Source organism: Phyllostomus hastatus, unplaced genomic scaffold, assembly GCF_019186645.2.
Source record: "Phyllostomus hastatus isolate PE091 unplaced genomic scaffold, TTU_PhHast_1.1 phas_scaffold_182, whole genome shotgun sequence".
In the NCBI taxonomy this organism is placed as follows: Eukaryota; Metazoa; Chordata; class Mammalia; order Chiroptera; family Phyllostomidae; genus Phyllostomus; species Phyllostomus hastatus.
In genome coordinates this window covers 26,884,611-26,906,298 of record NW_025334013.1, presented here as the reverse complement: position 1 = coordinate 26,906,298, position 21,688 = coordinate 26,884,611, and the positions used below count along the sequence as shown (strand labels likewise).

At 54.1% G+C, this 21,688-nt stretch overlaps 1 protein-coding gene across 1 annotated transcript in view; it reads left to right on the top strand.

Annotated features, from left to right (window-relative positions):
• RIMS3 (regulating synaptic membrane exocytosis 3) overlaps positions 1 to 20,577 on the top strand; it is a 38,985-nt gene extending 18,408 nt beyond the window's left edge. Inside the window, exons 3-8 of the mRNA XM_045859662.1 lie at positions 2,125 to 2,373; positions 7,630 to 7,771; positions 10,407 to 10,519; positions 12,636 to 12,737; positions 13,078 to 13,217; positions 14,624 to 20,577. Coding sequence (XP_045715618.1) covers positions 2,157 to 2,373; positions 7,630 to 7,771; positions 10,407 to 10,519; positions 12,636 to 12,737; positions 13,078 to 13,217; positions 14,624 to 14,836 — 927 coding nt within the window. The 5' untranslated portion in view covers positions 2,125 to 2,156 and the 3' untranslated portion in view covers positions 14,837 to 20,577. The remainder of the gene's footprint in view (positions 1 to 2,124; positions 2,374 to 7,629; positions 7,772 to 10,406; positions 10,520 to 12,635; positions 12,738 to 13,077; positions 13,218 to 14,623) is intronic.
• Positions 20,578 to 21,688: the final 1,111 nt, after the last annotated feature.

Here is a 21,688-nt window from a genome sequence, read left to right as displayed (position 1 = left end):
TCGCTACTGGTCTGTGGCACTCAATACGGGCCTTAGAATTTTAGGGGCTTAAATATTTGTTGAATGCAGCTAATGGGGAGAGTCCATTTGTATACTTCAGAAAGAAATTTAGCAATATATCCCAAGAATCAAAAAAGTGTTTAGGCCCTTGGTATCCGGCAGGATGCTTTTGGATGTAACAGAGACCCTGACTCATACTGGCTTAAGCAGAGTAAAATACATCGTCCCACATAATGGGAAGGCCGGAGGAAGGTGGGCTCCAGGGGCCCAAGGTCCTTTCTGTCTCTGTGCGGTGCTGCCCTTGGCAACACTGGCTTCATCCTAGGACTGGGCCCTCCCTGGGGAAAGAGTTCAGACAGACAGACACCTCCGCCTCTCTCATAAACATGGAATCCAGATCTTTTCCTGAAGTCAGATTGGGCCGACTTTGTCACATGCTCACCCTTGGATGAGAAAGGGTTACCAAGGTGAATGACACTGACTGGCTGAAACTAATCGGGATGGGGTGGTCCTGGGTGAACACAGTGCTCTGGCAGGAAGCAGGGGGAGAGGATGCATGTCGGGGAAGCCACCAGCAATGTCCACACCCCATTAAACCAGTCACTCTATTTATTAATGGGAATCAAGCCTAACGAAATAAGCAGATAAAATCAGTGTAGAAAGATGTTTATTGAAGTATTATTTAAGACGGGAGGGAGATGGAGAGACAGACCTGATCTAAGAGGTAACTGTACTGAAATATTTAAATCAGTTATGCTACTTCCATACAATGGAATATTATGGTGGCATCAAAACATTTATACAGTGTTAATGACATTGGGAAATGTTTGTGATAGAATGTTAAATGAGAAATACTAGGATATAACACTAATCCAAAAGAACCTATACACCAGTGTTCACAGCATCACAATTTACAATAGCCAAGTGCTAGAACTGACCTAAGTGCCCATCAATAAATGAGTGGATCAAAAAACTGTGGTACATTTACACAATGGAATACTACACAGCAGAAAGAAAGAAGGAGCTCCTACCCTTCACAACAGCATGGATGGAACTGGAGAGCATTATGCTAAGTGAAATAAGTCAGGTTGTCAAAGACAAACACCATATGATCTCACCTAAAAGTGGAACCTAATCAACAAAACAAGCAGGCAAAATATAGCCAGAGGCACTGAAATAAAGAACAAACTGACAGTAACCAGAGGGGAGGGCAGAGAGGGATAATGAGAGAAAAAAGGGGAAGGGTCATCAAGGAACATGTATAAAGGACACATGGACAAAGCCAAAGTGGGATAGGATTGAGGGTGGGGGTGGGTGGGGTGGGGGAAAGTTGTGGTGGGAAAATGGAGACTACTGTATTCGAACAGGTAAGAAAGAGAGAGAGGGGAAGGAGGGAAGGAAGGAAGGGAGGGAGGGAGGGAGGGAGGGAGGAAGGAAACAGGATATAAAGTATTTGCAGAATAAGTTCAATTATTTTTAAAATGCATAGAAAACAGATTGGGAGGAAATAGGTTAAAATGCTTACAAGCAGCTGCCTCTCAGGTGTGCAGTTACAGGCGACTTGGACCCTCTTCTTTAGCTTTTCTGAGCCATCCCGCTCCCAGCAGGAGGGCTGCTTCCACAGCCCGCACAGGCCGGAGGCGCTGTGTTCTCCCTGTTCTGAGCATGGCTGCGAGTGACAGCCGCTAACCCTCACCGAATGCTTACTCTGTGCCTGTGGCCGTTCCAGGCACTTGCACGCGCACTGATTCAATCCCTACAACACTCCCATGAGGTAAGTGCTTGCAGCTCTTGTTTTGCTGGAGTGTTCACTGAAACCCCAGGCTGCTGGGTCACGGGGTCGCACGGCCGGGGTGTAGAGGCCCTAGCAATTCGAGGATGGGCCGTTTGACGCCACAGCCGCTGCCTTTACCACCAAACCCGGTCACTCACCAGGGAAGCCAGGTGCTAATAAAAATAGCTCCATTTATTGAGCCAGACTCTGCACCCACTTTTGAATCCTCACAGCCTCAGGGAGGCCCAGAGACTTGCCGAAGGTCGGACAGCTCGGAAGCGGCGGTGGCTGCAGCAGAGTGGCCCCCAGTGTCTGATGTGGGGCCGTGTGCCTCTTGGTCTCTCCCACAGAGTCGCCTGAGGCCCTGCCGCCCCTTCGGACCATGTTTAACGCGGAGCCAGGCTCGGCCTCGGCCGCAGGCGCCAGGAATGTGGTTCGGAGCTCCAGCATCAGTGGTGAAATCTGCGGATCTCAGCAGGCGGGGGGCGGGGCCGGGACCACCACGGCCAAGAAGCGGCGCAGCAGCCTGGGTGCAAAGATGGTGGCCATCGTGGGCCTGACCCAGTGGAGCAAGAGCGCACTGCAGCTCCCGCAGCCTGGTGAGGGGGTGCGGGGCGCAGAGGGCCGCGTGGGGGTCGCCTTCCACCCGGGAACTGTCCTCGTGGGTGTACACGCCCATACCCATAGGCACACAGGTAGCACTTACCGAACACCAGGTGCCATTCTGGGTCCAGTACATGTCCTGACTCGTGGTATTCTTGTGTAACTCTGAGGCGAGTGCCGAAGCACAGGGAAGGGAAGTGAATTGCCCCAAACTACATAGCTAGTAGGTGGTGGGGCCCGCATTCAAACCCCAGCCGTTTGAACTCCTAACCGTTACCCTCTGCTGCTTCCATGCACAAGCGTACACATTATTCAGGAACTGTTTGTTACCCAGCCACCACGCTCCTGGCCTTGTGCTAAGTAACACAGCTTCACAGGCGCACACACCCGCAAGTCCAGTCTCACCAGTGACCTCCAAATTTCCTTCGCACTACAAAAAACCACACAAATGCATGACAAAGTCACAAGAGAGACAAACCCACACACAAAGATACTCGCCTTGCATAGTTATATAAATAGCATGCTCACTTGCTTAGGTGAGTCGCTACCCTACTTCCAGGAAAGGACAATATAGTTATGCATACTGTACGTAGTCATAAATAAAGCCCGTCCTGCAGTTCACACAAGCACAGCCCTCTGAATCTGACAGACCCAGATCACAAAAGCACTGTCTCTCTCACTCTCTCACATACACACACACACACACACACACACACACACACACACAGAGTAGCCCATGGTCCCAGAAATGTGTCACACACGCGTATGCACATATCTCACAAAACCCCACATTCACACACCGTCTGAGCTGCATCCTGACAAATACATTATATATTCTCAGACATCTAGTTATGGAATCCCGGCTGTGCTCAGAGTGGTGGGCGACCCACCTTATCACACATAGTCACCTGGACCCTACCTCACAGACCCCCCAACCCAGACCTCCTCACTGTGGCATCAGCCCAAACACCAGCTGGTTGTGTATTAAAATCTCTTCCTGCTTGTTTTGCTCAGAGTAACAACTTCCCCAAGAATCCTTCAAATAGGCAGCTGGATGGGGGTGGTGAGGGGGCGGGGGTGCCAGAGGATCTGGGGAGAATGCTCATCAAGAGTCCCAGTTGGGGCTGGGGGTGGGGGACTTCTCCAGGCCTTAAAATAGCTTTTTACAAAGCCCTCCCAGGAGCATGTGGGATGGCCTTTCCCAGCACTCAGGTTGGGGTAGGGTTTCTGGCTCAGGGAAATGCTAAGTGAGGAGGGGGCTTGCTGTGGTCGGTGCCCCAGGGTGGACACAGCCGCTGTGAATGCTCAGTGTAGGCCTGACATGAAGCAGTCAGGAAGATGGGGACCTGGAGATCCAGGAGTTGGGCTGGGACAGGACCCAGGGTGGCATTAGGGTTAGGAGATCAAAGAGGTGTTGGGCCCCAGGAGTCGCCTTGGGAGACCAAGCACTGCTGCTGACCTTCAGTGGAGTCAGCTTCAGGGCCAATGGCTTCTTCATGTCCAAAACGATTTGGAGGAAGAGGCCAGGGCAGGGGCTCAAGTCACTGGAAGATGTTCCAGTGACCTGCCCGAGGCTGCCCACCTACCTGCGCCACCAGTCAGCAGGCAGGGACTGAAGCAGACGCCTAGGAGACCTGCAGCCTCAAGGGAGATACGTGAGGATGGGCTTCTGGACCATTTCTCTGCATCGTGCGAGGGCATGGCTGACGGCTGGGGCCGGGCCAGGGGATCACACAGATGCCCTTCCAGCTGAAGGTCCCTATGACTCATCAATCACCAGATGTCAGAGCAGGAAGGGCCCCTTGAGATCATCTAGTCTGATGCACTCATTTTATTGATGAAACATTGGAGCCCGAAGAGGGGAAGGCATTTTCCCAAAAACAACTTCACGGTCTTTAGGGCCACGCCCTGTCATTTTCGAGCTGGGTGACTCAGGCGAGGTACTTCGCCTCTGCACTCACCACTGCGTTTGTAGAATAAGGACAACAATCTGTACCTTGCAGAGTTGTCCAGGGGGTTTCATGACATAGGCAATACAAAGGCACAAGCCTTGTACCTGGTGGGCACTTGGTGCTGTCGGTGGTAATGTTATCACCTAGGGTCCAATGGTAGGGCCAAAAATAAGAGTTCTCTGGCCCTTACAGCTCTGCCCCTTGCTTGCAGCATACTCCTCTCCCAGCTGTAATTCCTTGTCTCTGTTTTTCCCCCAGTTCTTGAGGTTGCCAGTGACCCAGCTTGGAACCCCATCCTGAGTGGGACAGTTTGGCTCCAGGGGATGTATGTGGCTGGCTCAACTTGGGAATGGGTACTGGAAACTCTCTTCTGGGAAGAGCTCCCAGGAGAGTGTTCCCAGTTGCCCCTGGATGGGATGGTCTAGTTCCCTGCAGGGCCCAGCTATGTGAAGTGGCAAGGAACCCCTCTCCTGGACCCAGTCTTCTGGGCCCTGCGTCTGCCTTCCCAAGGGGCCTCCTCCCTCCTAGCTTATCCATACTCAACATTGGCTTGAGCTCCTCCTCTTCGTTTCAAAGCCTGGACTGTTAGAGCAGCCTCCCCTTTAGTCCCCCTGCCTCCTGCCTGCCCCTTTCACATTGCCTAAGGTGGCTTCCAAAACCTGCTCTTGGCTCTAACTCCTCACGGGACCTTGGGAAAGTGACTTTCCCTTTGGGCCTGTTTCCTCTGTAAGGTGGAGCTGAAAAGACATTCTCCCAGCTTTCTTCTAGATCTGAAATTCTCCAAGTTTTGGGGGCAGTGAGATGGGTGGGATAAGAATTTTAGGGTTCCAGGACACATGTGGGTTCTGATTTAGCCTTAGACTGGGTCCACACAAGGCCATCCTGGGCTGTCCTAGCCCCTAGCCAAATGGAGCTCCTCCTTTCAGCACCAAGGACAGCAGCCCCCCTCTCAGGGCTCAGGGCTCTGGCTCAGGTGGGAAAAAGGGCTCAGCATCATTCCAGGAGATGTCATGGCAGTGCTGTGGGGAGCTGTAATTGCCTCTCCCTCATAGATGCTGAGATGGATGGGATGGTCCCTGGAGTCTTTCGGTCTCCAGGGACCACAAAATTATTGCAAGCAAGTTGGCTGGGTTCTCTGGAGAAAGGGGCTACCTAAAGTTACTCCCCAGATCTTCAGGGTTCAGAGACTAGAAAGGTATAAAACAGTAGAGGAATTTTCTCTAAGGTTGCAAGACCTTGCTCCCCACAGAGAAGACATGGAACTTAATCTCTGCTGAATCACATCTCCAACCATGTGGAGATGGTGGAGAAGGGTGAGGAGTAGCACGTCAGTAGACTGCGTGTCAGCCTGGGCCTTGTGGGCGCCTGGACCTCAGGCCCCCCACCTGTGAAATGGCAGGGCCAGGGGGCTGGCTGAGTGTTTCTAACATTTTAGAATTCTGTGATTCCCCTACCAGGGGGTCACAATGGAATGGGCAGGTCTGATCAAAGACAGTAAATTTCCTCCCAAATGGGTCAGAGCTTTCCCGAGCTCTAGAAGAAAGGGACTGGGGTCATGGGTGAGGCTCTGGCTTCAGCTCAGGATGTGTGTTGGAGGGAGGGGGTTCAAGGGGAGGGAGGGTAATGTGCAGATCCCACAGACCTACCTGCCTTCTAATCAGGTTAGAGGGCATTGGCAGTTAGGAGCCAGGGACAGGCAAGTCCCTCGATACCCACCATTATTGCCCAGCTCCTCTGCATGTGGTGGGTCAAACACCATTTCTGAGTTTGCATCTGTGTATGTGATTGAGTGGATAGGTTCAATTCCAAGTGTTATGGTGTGAAGATCACACTTATGTGGCAGAGTATGTCATGTGTATGTATGATTAAGACCTGACAGGACCATTTGTTACTGTTGTATGCACATACACATGACCTTGTATGTACAGTGTCTTCATAAATGTGATTGTCAGCACTAGTGTGTGTCTGCTAATGCCTGCCAGTATGAAAGAGGTATGAACGAGCTAATGTGACCGTGTGTGTAAGACAGAGAGAGAGAGATGTATTCCTGGATAGTTAGCTATTCCAATATCCCAGGAACTGGGATGGGTTCAAAGATGCCATTCCTCCTCACCACCTCCCACTCCCAGCCCCCCAGCCCGCCTGCTGGTGATGCCAGCCCTCTTAGCCTGCCCTCTCCCAGGAGGACTTCCTGAGAGATAAGTAGGACAAAACAAGAGGAATAAAGTACCCCCTTTCCAGAGCCATGGTCTTGAATAGCCAGCTCCCCCTCCCCAGTGCTTTCAAGGGTGCTGCCCTGGCTGTCCCACCCCCAGCCTCTCCCCAGCCCTATGGGTAACTCACTCTTAATTTGCCTGGATCTCTAACCAGCGATAGCAAATGGCTCCTTTGGTAGAGACCCTACCTGAGCACCGCTCCTCTCCCCATCAGGCTCCTCAGGCAGCCAAGCTTCAGCAGGAAAATCCTTGTAAACCCTCAGCCCGTCTTCTGTGCCCTCCACCCCCGCCCCAGGAGGAAAGGGTGTCTAGAGGGACCACACTGCAATGCTGAAGAGGTTACCATGGAAACCCAGGCAGGATGGTGTGCTGCTAGGAGTGGCAAAGTGCCCCATGTTCCCTGCAAGTCAGAGCTTGGGGCAGGGTGGAGGCAGAGGGCCCTGGGAACAGGAGGCACAGAGACTCGGGCCAGGCTCCCCCTGCACAGCGTCCAGGGTGCGTCTGTAGACTTCTCTCTCAAAGCCCAAGTCACTTCAGGCCAACCTAGCTGCCCCTCTCTGTCTTGTTTCCTTAATCACCTCTTGCTAGTTCGAGAGTGGCCAGGCTTCACATGGGCCTTTGTGGGACCCCTGAAGATATCAGCTGGGCTGTGAGACCTGAGCAAGACAAGGTGCATGAGGGAGAACAAATGTGGCAAAAGGCAACCTTTCTAGAAGAGAGAGGCAGGAACACAGCCCTTCTGAGCAAGGGCTGAAATTGAGTGGGAAGATAGCTGTCAGGGCTGGGGCTGAGGTCAGAGGGCTGCAGGGCAGGGACTCTACCTGGTGACTTCACACCCCACCCGCATCCCCATCACCCCAACTCTGCCTCCAGCCATCTTTCTGGCCTGCTTTGACTGTGCCACTGCCCTGAGCAGGGCCAGGCTGCAAACTGGCTCTGGAGGTCATCTCATCAATGCCCTTGCCTCCAGTCACAGCCTTGCCGAGCGTGCCCCTTCCCCAGCAGGGTGGCTTTGGGTGCACTCTCAGAGAAGCCTCACTCCTGATTTGACCTTGTTCCCTTTCTGTGCTTGCCGGGGTCACAGAAGGGGCCACCAAGAAGCTGCGCAGCAACATCCGGCGGAGCACAGAGACGGGCATCGCCGTGGAGATGCGGAGTAGGGTCACGCGCCAGGGCAGCCGGGAGTCCACCGACGGGAGCACCAACAGCAACAGCTCGGACGGCACGTGCGTGCAGCCCGCCCCACTGTGGTCCTCCCCATCCTCCCTGGTGCTCTGGTCACAGCGCTCGCCTGGGGCAGGGCGGGGAAAATCTCGGGTTGGGTTTTCCGGCGGATGTCTGGGATCCTCTGTCCCTGCCTTCCCCCATTCCCCTCCCCCATGTCAGCTGCCCGGGCCCCATCTTCCTACCGCTCCAGGCTGCTGGTTTTCATCCCTTCTGTTTATTTTCATGCCTCTGCCTCCCAGCACCTGCACACTGTCTCACTCCAGGGGACAGGGTTCAAAAGGAAAATGTGATTCAAAAATCCTTTAAATCTAAAACCATTGTTGGGGCTCAGATAAATGGAGTTCTCACAAGCGGCCTTGCTGGGGACTCAGGGAAGGAGACGGGGTTGCAGCCGTGTTTCTCAAACCGGGTGGTGACACAGGCAGGAAGGAAGCTTAGTTTAGTGGGGTAAAACCAGCATTAGAAAAAGAAACAAATTTAATTGTATCTTAAGAAGCAAGGATGAATTACCTTGTGAACTTGTGTTTCAGTTGCTTTTTTTTAATGTATGGGTACCCATAGGTCTATGACATATATCTTATACATTTGCATGTGGGTTGCAGTAAAAAATTTGAAAGTCCCTCAGATCTCTTCTAAGTTATGAAACTATAGTTACGCCATGAAGATTTCCTGATCTGGCTTTATTAGGGTGCAATAATTTCAGGGTTCCTTAGCTCTGTCGTTTAAGAGTCTATGATCGTGCATCTCACTGCTCTGCCTACATCCGTGAGTGTGAGTGGCCACTGGCATTTATTTTGTCTTATACACAGGGTGTCACCAGGCACTTCAGGTCAGTGCTTTCTCTCCCGGGGTCTACCCATCACTCTCAGACCAAAACGGTCTCATTTAACACCCACAACAATCCCAAGGGCTGCAGTACTCCCTACACAACTGAGACAGCAGAGGACTGTGAGGTACCTGGCCCAAAGTCACAGTCATTAAGTGGTGTTGGGGTCAGGATTTGAATGAAGGCCACTTGCCTTTATGACCTTCGTTCACACTCCCTACACTCTCTACACCGAGCTCCTGAAGTTCTGTGACCTCCAGAGTAGATTTCTTTCTTTAGCCTTCTCAGATGCGACGTTAGGCCATCGCTGACTGTGGCCAGTAGGAGTGGGTGACCCCCAAAGCCTCTTCCTGGGGGTGGGGGGTGGCACACAGGCCCTCTTCGATAAGCATATACACCTGCCTCCCCTCCCTGCCTGTCACTGGCCAGGGGGCACTCTTGGCCAAGCCGTCCGACGGGATTTGTTCTGGGACCAACTTTGATCTCTCCAGCCAGCAGCCTGAGCAGTTTTAGATCCTAGGGCTTTCTCCGGTCCATTGCAGCCCACGAGTAGACCTGGGCCAGCCCTCCCGCATCTGTCCTTTCTCTGCTGGCACACCCAGAACACCGAGGCTTGAGGACGTGAACAGGGAGCACTTCCCCTCCGTGGTAACAATGGCAGCGATAACTACCATGTATCATTTGTCTGAGGCTTTCCACGTACCATCTGTCCCAATTCTTACTGTAAAAATGCCTGAGTTGGACACCACCTTGGTTTTGTGGGCAAGTATCTAACATTGCGAACCCTCTGTTTCCTCATCTGTGAGACTGGATGATAGTGCCTGCCACACAGAGTCATCATGAGAAGTAAACCGTATGATGCATGTGGAGCATTTAGTGCGCTCTTGGCACCTGGCCAGCTTCAAGGACCGCCAGCTCTCCTTGTTACCGTTTCCTGGCCCCCCACAAGCATGGCACACCACTAACCGTCAGCGGTCATGCTATTGGGACTCAGTTGCTGGTTTGGCTACCACCTCACATTATTGACTTGATTTCAAACTTAGGGTCAGCTCAACCTCAGGTCTTGAAACTTGCTTCAGGCATCAAATTTCTGTCCTGTGTCTCTGGTTCTTGGCATTCATGTCCCCTGGGGAGGACACAGGTGTTCAGCAAGGTCTGCCTTTTAAGAGTCACCTTAGAGCCCTGACCAGTGTGGCTCGGATGGTTGGGCATCATCCCGCAAAGCGAAAAGTCTCTGGTTGGATTCCTGGCCATCAGTCCCCAGTCGGGGCACATGTGAGAGGCAACCAACCTGCTAATTGAGGTTTCTCTCTCACATCAGTGTTTCTCTCCCTCTTTTTCTCCCTTCCCCTCTCTCTAAAAGTAAATAAATAAAATCTTTTTTAAAAAGTCACCTATCCGTAGCTTAGTGGATTGAGTGCAGGCTGTGAACCAGAGTGTTGCAGGTTCAATTCCCAGTCAGGGCACATGCCTGGGTTGCAGGCCACGGCCCCCAACAACCACACATTGATGTTTCTCTCGCTCTCTCTTTCTCCCTCCCTTCCCTCTCTAAAAATAAATAAATAAAATCTTTTTAAAAAGTCACCTATCATTATGTTAGGTTCATTAGTCTCTATTCTTAAGTAATATCAAAGTATTTTCTTTAGTGTACAGAGATGAACAGTTCTCTGTCCCCAGCCAAAGTAGTACACCCACCCTATGTGGAGGGGAGATCGAGGCACAGGGGAGAGTACCCAGTGCCTCCGAGGCAGAGCCGCTGCGTCCCACCAGCCAGATGCCCTCGTGTGAGCCTCTGCCTTCTTCCCCAGGTTCATCTTCCCTACCACCCGGCTCGGGGCCGAGAGCCAGTTCAGCGATTTCCTGGATGGGCTGGGACCAGCCCAGATTGTGGGGCGACAGACACTGGCAACTCCACCAATGGGTGAGTCTTTTGAGGGTGGGGTGAGCGGGGTGATGGCAACCACACAGCAGAAAGGGTGAGCTCAGTGGGGGCCCTGCGTGACCCAAGCAGCAGGAAGGAGCCCTCACTCAGGCTTCTGAGGCGTGAGCATAGCACTTGTGCACCGCCCCCCCCCACTCAGAGGAAGGCCGCCCGCAGCAGCCTTGCCAGCACACTCCCTCCCTCACTTCACCACACGCTCTGTGTGCCAGCACCGCCACGTGCTGGACGTAAAATGGTGGACGGAAACCGTCGTGATACTGACTTTCATGGGGTCTGTTCCGTCACCAGTTCTCTGGTGGCCTTGGGAAGGTCTCTTCTTTGAGTCTGCTTCCTCATCTGTAAAATGGGAATAAAGATACCTGCCTTCTTTCTGCAATCTATTTATGGAGTTTTGTTTGTTTGTTTTGATGCTCTGCATGAAGTATTCCATTGACACCTTAGGAACTGTGTCTCATTTGACTTGTTACTCCTGACAGTGCCTGGCACCTAGAGTTTTCTAGTAATTTTCTCACCCCCTTTCCTGCTGCTAGGGAGGACTTCTTGAAGTCTGAACTTGGTCATCTTAGCTGCAGTTCTGGCTCCCTCCTCTCTCTCCCTTAGCTATTGGATGCACTGGCTTCACGCAGCCCCTCCCAGGCCCAGCTTCCCCAGAGATGCTGCCTCCCTTCCACCCCCTTTCCCATTAGTCTGACTTAAGCAGAGTCTGACCCAGACATCTGCACTGACCTCACAGCAAATGAGGAAGCCGAGTGCAGCCAGCGCCCAGCTGTGAGCCACACAGTGAGCTGGGTTTCATTCCAGGCCAGGACTCTTCCCACTGCACTGCCCTGTCTTCCTCCATGTGCTCACGCAGGAGCCTCTCTGTCTGCTGGAAGAGGGGTCCATGGAGACCCTCAGAAGATGAGCATCAGCTCTCATCTGGCTCAGGGTTTAGACCTGGCTAACTGTCAGCCCTTGCTTTAAGACTCTTAAGGGCCTGGGGAGTCTGCTTTTCCCAGCCCTTGGCCCAAGCAGCTAGAGGGGTCAATCACTTCTGTAAGCCAAAAGCTCCATCACAGCCTAGAACTGTGTGTGTGGTGCCCCCTGGTGTTCAAAACTGGAAGTGACAGTGTTGCGTTTGCCCATCTTGGGGATGTTCAAGTGAGACAGGGAGATCAATTCCTGAAACATCCCCTCCCACTTCCCTGTGGGAGGTCGGGGTACTTGGAGGGAGGGGGATGAATTCAAGAATGTCTTTGTTTGTATTTGCTTCTTCCCAAATACCAAAAACAAACAACAGCATAATGGCTCAGAGAATCTAAAATGGGTGGCCGAACCCACAGACTGGCCTATTTTAATTTTTCTGCACCAGGCATAGGAGTCTGCACTCCCTTGAAGGATGTTCCAAGTGACTAATGCATAATTTCAAATTCCAGCAGAACTTGAACAGAGCCAAGGGTTCTGGAAATCAGATAACTGACAAGACCCCACCATAGAACTGGCCGCAGCTGAATAACCCGTTCTGTGGAGCACAGTGAGGGGTTCTTAGTGCTCTGCTCCTGGGACACCTGCTGGCCTCCCCCTCGTCCCTCGGCAGGGACACAAGCAGGTCCTCGTTCCCAGGGAGCGCCTCGTGTCCTGGGCAGGCTCATGTCTCAGCATCTCTTCAGCTAATAATCTTTGTCTATTTGTTTGGCTTGTTTAGAGGCACGGCTGGGAGCTGCTGTGGAGAAGGTGGATAAGAGCCTTTGAGCCCACAGCCTCCCTCTGGTTTCCTGACACAGGGAGCTCTGGCCCCCTGGCTTGCCTATTCTGCTCAGTAAAACAGAGGCCCCTTGATTAACCAGACTTAAATGGGGGTTTGGCAGCCATTTTTGTCCCCAAGCATGTCCCTTGAGGGTCAGGCTCTCGCCCTACCCCAGGGGACCTTTTAGACTCAGAGCCTTCCTCAGCCGCTTTAAAGTGGTCTCCGGAGGGCAGTCCTCACACATGTAGTTCCCTTCACCTTGTGCCCCGACCGGGGTTGTAGTGTCTTCTGCAGACCGGCATTCTGCACAGCGCTGGCTGCTCTGCCCTGGTCCGGCTCTGCCTGGACTGTCCCTCTTCTGCCTTGCAGGGGACGTGCATGTTGCTATCATGGACCGGAGTGGCCAGCTGGAGGTGGAAGTGATCGAGGCTCGGGGCCTGACCCCCAAACCTGGTTCCAAATCCCTCCCAGGTGAGGCTGAGCATCTGGGAGAAGGACTTTGGAGATGGGGTCCTGCCAGGGAGGGGTGTGCAGCTGAGCTCTAGGTCTAATGAGTCCTCAGTTCCCCGTTGGCCTAAATCGGTCTTCCGGACACCGGAGCCACGGCTCACCCAGAAAGCCAGTGAGTAGGGGCAGGGGTAGGAGAGGACGGAGGATTCAGTGCTTGAGTCAGTCTCTTCGACCTTCTGTCCACCGGTCAGCTCTCCCTACTCACCCTGCTCGCCTCCAGGGCCACCCGGAGGTTGGGAAGGGGGCGGGGCACAGCGGTCTCTCCTGGACCCCTCCCCACCATGTTTTCTCCCATCCGCAGCCACCTATATCAAGGTTTACCTGCTTGAGAATGGGGCCTGCTTGGCCAAGAAGAAGACAAAGGTGGCCAAGAAGACCTGTGACCCCCGGTACCAGCAGGCTCTGCTCTTTGACGAGGGGCCGCAGGGCAAGGTACTGCAGGTGAGTGTGTCAGAGCAGCCCTCGGAGACTGCGAGTCACAATTTGGAATGCGTTCCACTTATGATTCATCCCGTGCCAGGTGCCTTGATATGCATTGGCCGTTTATTTTCACAGCCCAGTGAGATGTTACTGCCCTTGGTTGATTCATAAGGACACCAAGGTTTGGAGGGTAACTCGGTGGTAGCTGCTTTCCGACTGTGACCTCGCTTCAGCCTCGAGATGATCCTGTGCAGCCGGTGTGATTCTCCGCATTTTACAAATAAGGAAGCAGTCTCAGAAAGATGAAGTGCTTTGAGTGAGGTTTCAGCTAGGGACCTAGGGACAAGCCCAGGTCAGGGTAACGACTCTTCACCCCAACTACGTGAGAGTGACAAACGCTTCACTACGGTCCTGGGAGGAAGGGGTCATCATGCCTGTTTCATAGATGAAGTGACCCTGGTGGCAAGAGGTTACGTGGGCGTAGAGCACAATCCTGGGTTCAGTCCTGAGTTCAAGTTCTGGCTTGACTGCTTCCTAGCTGTAGTATGATGTGAAGATAAAGTGAGAGATGCCTGTAGAGGGCCTCCCGTAGTGCCTGGCACAGACAGCTGCTCGCTAACTCTCAGCAGCAGTGGGGTTGAGGGGCTGTCGGCCTTGGCTGAGGCCACGTAGCGGGGGGAGGGGAGGCTTGCGCCCGGGGGTGTCTGGGCTGTGGGGCTTCTCATCTCGGGCTGTTGCTCTGGGCCGAGGTGGTTCTTCAGCAGGGGCTCTTAGAGTGCACACAGTAGGAACGGATGAACCCTAGGGTTCTGTGGGGGAAGTTCGGTCTTGGTTGTTTCAGTTTCTTATATATATTGGGATTCCGTTTTGAAAAACGAATTCACCAATAAAAATACTTCAAAAATCACTGAGCTAATCTATTCCCCTCTCCCAGTTTTATGGGTGGGTGGGAACCCTGAGGTCCAGTGAGGGCCAGGGGCTTGCCCAGGCCACGCTGTGAGGCGGGGGCAGAGCGGGGGCTGTGACCCAGGTCCCGGAGTCTCCGTCTGCTCCTTCCTGGAGAAGGCTGGCACCCGGGGTCCTGGGGGCTCCGGAAGTCAGACCCGGGTCCATTCCCAGCTCTGCCACCCATGACTGTGTATCTTTTGGTTCGTTAAGTAACCTCTCTGAGCAGCAGTTTCCTCCTTGTGGAAATAATACACAGTACCTCCACCTGGACGGTTGCAACAATTGAGATGATAAATATAAAGTCCGTAGGTTGGAGCCTGGCACTCCTTAAGTGCGCAGTGAGCTGTTGCTTGAAACCGGTGAGCTGCGGTTCTCTCTGTCCCATCTGTGCCCTGGTGAGACGTGTGGGCTCCTGGGCCCACTGCCCAGCTGGAGTCGGGGAGGCGGCTCAGCTCCTCTCTCTTCCTCCCCACTGGTAGGTGATCGTCTGGGGAGACTACGGCCGCATGGACCACAAGTGCTTCATGGGCATGGCCCAGATCATGCTGGACGAGCTGGACCTGAGTGCCGCCGTCACCGGCTGGTACAAACTCTTCCCCACGTCCTCCGTGGCAGACTCCACACTCGGATCCCTCACCAGGCGCCTCTCCCAGTCCTCCCTGGAGAGTGCCACCAGCCCCTCGTGCTCCTAAGGACCTCGGAAAGAGGCTGGGGTGCGGTGTGGGAAGGGGTACCTGCTGGCACCCCTCCTCCTCCCCTGTACATAGTCTCACGTCTTTCTGGCCCCTCGCCCTGCTGCATGCCTGTTGGCTGCTGGGCGCGTCCCAGCTGGCAGTGGAGAGTGTAGTCTGTGTGTGTGTGTGTGTGTGTTTGTGTGCGTGTCCGTGTGTGACCATGTTTTATCCGTTCACTTATCTGGGTATAGTCAGTCTTGGTGACCACATGGGCTGAAATCCGTGTCCCTCTGTGTCTCGTTGAAAAGAAACCTACGTGTTGTGTGGACATGACTGCCCCTCAGGCCAGGGATGGAAGAGGGGGACGCGGCCCTGCCTGGTCCTGTGCCGGGGCAGAGCCCGCCTGTGCCTCTTGGTGGTCCCTGCTGAGTTTCCTGTCTTGTTCTTTGTTCTGCCTTTGCCTCTCCCAGCACTGCTGCTTTTTTTGAGGAATGTAGCATCCACTGCAGCTGGCCACCTCGAGGCCCCTCTGGGAACCGTGACGCCCCTCCTCCCACCCAGCACTCTGGCAGCTTTCCCCACCGAGTGCCCCTGCAGCATGAGGCATGCCCATCTAGTGCCCTGGCCAGGGCCCAGGGAGCAAAGATGCCCAGGGAGCTGAGGGCTTGGAGACCGCTTCCTCCCTTGAACTGGAGCCACCTCCTTCCTACAAGCAAAACAGGAGGAGGTCTTAGTTCCCAGGGTTGCTGGCCAGATACCTTAGAGGGAAGTTCCGCTACCTCCCTTAGCACTGCCCTTCACCTCTTACCTCCCTCCACGCCAGCTCACCTCCGACATGCCAAAGGAGCCCTCCCAGTGGACCCCCGGAGGTGTGGGTGGAGCGTCTTGGCATCCAGGAGGAGGCCCTCAGAGGGGATGTAATCTGCCAAAGCAGACAGTCCTCCCCAGGCTGTGAGGGTGGCCCTGTCCCCAGCAGGGCTCCTCCAGGTAGAGGGAGGCTGTTTGTTGGGATAAGGAGGTGGGGGCTGACAGGCTCTGAGCCACTACTGAGGATCCTGTCCGACATGTGGGGACTAGCTGCCTGAAGTTAACTGTTTGGGGCTCTACTTTTTGTTCACGTCTAGGCCAGGGTTGCTGTCTGGGAGCCTCACGTGAGCCCCAGTGTCCTGGCTCCACAGACAGGCTGGCTCTGGACCCTAGACTGCCACTGTCACCAGCTCTGTACAAGCAATACTCACCCCTCTCAGCCTCCCTGCCTCCATGTGCTCCGTCACTGCCCTTTGGAGAGTGGCCTAGGCACCCGTCCTGCCCTGCTTTCATTCCACCCACCCAGTTGGAGCGTCCCAAAGCCACTCAGACTCTGACTTGATCTGACAGCTGGGCCCTGTGTGTGGGGACCAGTGCCTGGACCCTGTGAGGTGTCTGCTGGGAACCCTGGAGTCTGGCTCAGGAATGCTTAAGTCTGTCCCTTTCCCCACCTCAGGTCCAGGGTGAAAGGTGAGAGGTAGCCCAGGAGATGGACACAGCAGCCCTGGGGTCCATGCGGTAGGGGGCGAGCTCTGTCTCTTCCCCAGGCGTGGTCATCCCCAGCGCTGCAGTGACTCTAACCAGGACACCCGCCCGAGGGGCTACCCAGGGACAGCGCAGAGTCTCAGAGCTGGAGTGCTCGAGCCATCTGTGACCGAAGCGGGACAGGCCTGGAGGGGGGCTGTGAGAGGGGCAGGGGGCGGAGGCTCTGTGGAGACACAGCCACCGCCGCCAGGGGGCCTCTTTTTGGGGCAGGATCCACATTAGTCTGAAGCCGGAGGCCAGTGCCTTTCCTCCAAAGGGGCAGAAACCGGGACCCCATCGGTCCTGCCCACAGACAAAGAGTAGGTGATACAATGAGCTTCTGGGCTTCTGGGCTTCCGTCTCCTGCCCGAGCCTCCGCTCTTGTATCAAAGATGAGAAACGTCGTATGCGCAGAAGAGAGGGAGGAGGCCACAGGCCCTTTTCTCTTTCTGCAGAAATCCTCTCCCATCGTGGTGGCTGGCTGGTGCGCGCATTTCTCGTGTTTCTCGAGTGAAGCAAAGGGCTCCGTGCTCTCGGGTCTGGGGGTGGGGAGGGGGAGGCACCTTGCTCACAGAAGGGTGTTTTTATGTCCTGTCCGCGATGCGTCCACCTCCAGAGAGGTCACCCTCGGGAGGGTGTGAAAATACACCCGGGGCGGTGGGATTATTCGTGATAGTGCAGACATCAGCTGGTGTAGCACCAAATGGTGATCCATGCAGCCACACCCGGGTTGGGGGAGGATATCACCTCATTTCTCAAGGGCCCAGAGAGACCATGAGAGAAGGTGGGAGCTGCCCGCAGAGAGGCTGCCGCTGGGTAGCTGGAGGCCAGTGCCCCTTGCCTGGGGCATGAGGGAGGCTGGTTAGCACGGGGAAGTTCCAGCCAGAGGCAGGGCGTCCTGGGTTGCTAACTGAGTCTGAGCTGCCTACAGTCCCCAACGGCCGAAGCTGCCCAGGGGTTGGGCTACTCCACAATTCCACCTCTAATGGGAAGTCATTTCCCCGCAAGTTGACCTTGGGAATTAGTCTATTTAACCCTTTGCACCAAATAAGTTACTAATCCCCACTGGATTTCCCCCCATGAGGGTGAAGTTGTGTGAGGCTGACGTATGTGTGTGATGGTGACTGGCTGGAGGTGAGGGTCTGTCCTCAGCATCCCGGGTGCAGGGGCCTGCCTGAGAGGCCGCTCTGGCGTCCCCCTGTCCCAGAAGAGGAGGGGGCTCCGGTGTCACCCCTGGCCATCTCTGGGGTGAGGAGCATCTCTCCTTCAAGGAGGGGATGGTGGGGGAGGAAGGAATGTGACCTCCCAGAGTTCTCCCTGATCTGGGACCCAATTCACTGCCAGGGACAGTATCTGGTCCAAACGCCCCCACAGCCCAGGTGGAACCCGGAGCTGATTACAGACCGGGGCTCTGTTGTTCCATCTTCCTGCTCCGGCAGGGTTCGTGGAAGATACGGCAGAGACAGAAATGGCCCTGCAGCAATGCTGGGCTGTGGGCAGGCCCCGTGACAATGATTCAGAGCATCTGTCTTCACATTTCTCCTCTGTTCGATCTGTCCCACTTCCTTCGTAGACTGCTTCCCTACAGGGAAGTCTGTGATGGGCCTTCGGTATGAATCAGGCTCTACTAAATGGGCCAGGTCTCAGTTTGACAAGGGGGATGTGATCCTTCAGGGACGAACCATCTCCAGAACTGCTCCCCATGCCGTCTCCGCCACCCCCCAGCTCTCCTAGGGAAGGAACACTTTGAGGCTTTCGGAATGCGGCAAGTCCCAGGCGTGGCCAGGACTGGCCGAGGCAGAACCTAGGAGCTGCAGAGAGGGAGCACCTGTGTACCTCATCACTCGTGGGATCACTGCCCCTTGCAGCGCTGAGGTCCAGCCCCTTCTCCCAGGGTCATGACGCCCACCGGGGCAGGCATGCCTGAGCTCTTCTTCACTGCCAGCCTTGAGGAGAGCAGAAGCGCCCCCTTTTAAAGATGACAGGACACTCCAAGAGTACTTCCTTGGAAATAAAATGTAGCACAACTCAGACTGCGTTACAGGAGCCCTGACACCCAACCAGGGTTCTTGCTCTTCGCCTCGCTGCCCAGGAGACCTGTGCTCCTCCCCCCCTACTCCCTCCCAGGCCTCCACAGCTTCTAATACCTCTGATCCCCCATCTTCCTCTGCCCAGAAAGTAGCAGGACTTTAGTAAAGCTGCTGTTCTCTTTCTCTGATTGCTCCCCGCACTGTGCAAACTCTGCAAAAAATTGCTGCCTTTGTTTGATATTGTAATGAGTTGTCCTTCACCTGGGTGGAGAGAGATGGCACGTCATTCAAGGCCAGGGGTGGTCCTGCAGTATTTCTGCAGTGGCTGCAAGGAGATGGAAAAGACGCAGCCCACTGCCCTGCCGACCCCTATCTTTCTCTTCCTCTCCTCAGTGTTTTCTCCACTATCCTGACATGTAAAGAGGGTCTTTAACATGCTGCTTCCGGTACTGCATCATCTTTCACCGGATGATGGGGCAGGGGGGATGGGAATGTGGACTGTTGTCCCCCGCCTTCTCCCTCTAGTCTGCTTTCACTCAAGTTAGAAGAGATTGACTGGGGCAAAACGGAGCAATCACTATTCAAGGGCAGGGGAGTGCCTCCTGACCAGGCGAGGCCTGATGGGGGCTGGATTGACCTGGTCCGGCCGAGAAAGGGTCATTCTGAAAGCGTGCCTGAGCATCTCAGAGCAATGTCAGTGATGCCAAAGAGAGCAACTTGGCCTCCTTGGGCACCGGCTCCATGTAGGCCTGCCCGAAGGTAGGGCCTTGTTCTCTGACAAAGGGCTTAATCTTTCCATGTAGCAAAGCAAATCCCCCTCCCCCCAACCCTGACCTTGGGCTTTTGTGGGCCCAGCGTGGCTGTGCCTGTGAGGGAAACACACCAGAGAGAGAAACTGGCATTCTCTCAGGGGCCTAGACAGGCCAGTGGGGAGCGGGGAGTGCTCACTGAAAAGCATAACTGCTTTGGCAAAACCTCCCAATGCTCTGGTTGGCAACTTGGCCAGTGAGGACGGGATCTTGGGCTTCCGGAGGAGCTCACCCCAACGCCAGGAAGGGCCCCTGGGACTGAGTTCCAGAGAGCTTTGCTAGCAGAAATGAGCCCTGGGAGTCCCAAGGGCAACAGAGCATCGACCCCGTTGGTCCATGGTCTGGACAGCTGGAGATGGACCGTCAAAGGCTGTTACATAAAGTTTGCCAGAAACAGTGCCCGTGTGCAAGACTCCTCACTCTTCTGCCTCTGCTTTCTCAGCTGCAAAGTCAGCGCATTTGCTAGTGGTTCCATGGTTCCCTCCAGGTTTTAAAAGTCTGATCTGGAGCTGATGAGGATTGTGAGCCTGGCGCACCTGGCACCCGGCTCCATGGGCTGGTTTCCTCCAGCCCTGGGTGCCCACACTGGGTGCAGGTCCTCATCCGTCCACGCCCAGTGCTGCTTCTGACAAGAGCTCTCGAATCCTAGCAAATGCTCCCACCTCTTTGTGGTTTACTCTGATTCTTGTGTCCTGATGAGAAATAATTAAGAAGTGTCTACAGTGGACAATTTTCAAGGTGCTGATGTGATGTTACAACCTCAGCTGCATCCTGTGTAGGTCAGTATCCCCACCAGCAGGCGAGGCTGGGCCAGTCCTCACTGCTGCTTCTAGAATGACGACAGTGGGAAAGTTGAACATTGGAGAATTTTAGAGGAAATGCTCTCTGATGCATGGAGGGAGGGAATTTATTTCCCATTAAAGTATTTTGCTTCTTAAAACCACTCCTCCCTCCAGAATGCTTTTTAGCAGACACCATCTCAGCAGGCAGAGTGGCTGCTTCCATAGCAAAAGTTGGCCTGATTGTTCTATCCACTCCTTTAGAATATAAATTCGCAGGAGGCAGGAACCCTTTTTTAGAATATCCAAATGCATCCTGCAAAAACGGAGATAGCTGATAGGGACTGACAAGCACACTGTTTAGGTAAGAAGCAATTAGCTTTTTATATCTGTGCTCTATACATTTTCTGTGTGCAGCGTCTTTCCAAACTGGTTGTGGCTCCTGGGGGGCAGGTGGACAGCTGGGAAGGACTTGCTGGCCGTTCGTACAACGTTCTTGCCAATTCCCTTGAGGAGAAAAATTCTTCACATGGCTTCTGCATGTACAGTATTTGAGCAGCAAAAAAAAAAAAAGATTAAAGTCAGTTTGAAAACGGTTTCATGTGTTGCTTTCTGAAGACGGTCCTTAGTGCTAGGAGGGAGGACACAGGGCTCCAGGGGACCAACACGAAGAGGAGGGGGTGCCTTGGCTGGGAGGCAGGAGAGAGCAGTGCCTTTCAGGAAAAAGGCCCGAAAAACATACGACCTGGGCTTCCGACTCCAGCTTCGGAACTCTGTTGCCCCAGTGGTGTCTTGGGGCATGGAATCTGACTGGTGCAGGCAGCTTCCAGCTCTGCCTCCCAGGGTCCCTGTTTATAGGCCCTCAGAGCCTTCTCACCCCACAGACTGCACACCCCAGGGATGCTCAGAGCCAAACAGAGGCGAATGGGAGATGGAGCTAAGGGCACTGCTTAGGACCCACTTTCACTGTTCAGTCCTTTCTGAGCTCTTGTGTCTAGCAGCACTGCTCAGGCTTGTGACTGGGGCCATCTCACTTTGTTCACACCTGATACAAGCGGTAACATAGCAATGACCTCCAGCGCTTTGAACTGCACCCATCATTGATCCCTGGAGCACCCTTGCTTCCGGGAGGGACAGAAAGGTATGTTAACATTTAGTTAATTCTGGGCAGTGCCATTTCCTCCTCCGGTTGAGTCCAGGGGTATAGCAGATGGGTAAAGGGAGTGTAGCAGTCAGAGCTCTTGTTTGCTGGGAAAAGGTTGGCATTCCCCGGTGCAGAAGCCCTCCAGCTGGCCTCCACTACGGTGGCTCTGGACCTTGGCTTTGCAGTTCCAGAGGGCACCGTCTTGAGGGAAGGCTTGCAAGACCAATATATGAGCTCTAATACTCCCAAGGTTGTGTCTGTTCCATGTTTGCTTTCTCCCTGAGATATCCTACACACTCTCATGTGTTTGAGAGCTCCCAAGCTTCTGGACAGACAGCAACGTCCCTCACCAGCCCCCCAAAAGGGAAAGAAGGTCAGACAACAAAAACAAATCCAGAGAAAAAAGTTCTAAAGGATTTTCTTTAGACAGAAGGAATATAGTATGTACTCCACAGGGTTATTGGGGGATTAAAATGAGAATATGTTGAAAGTGCTCAGAACAGTACCTGCCACATAGTAAATGCTCTTCACTACTATTTAGGAAAATTATCCTAGAC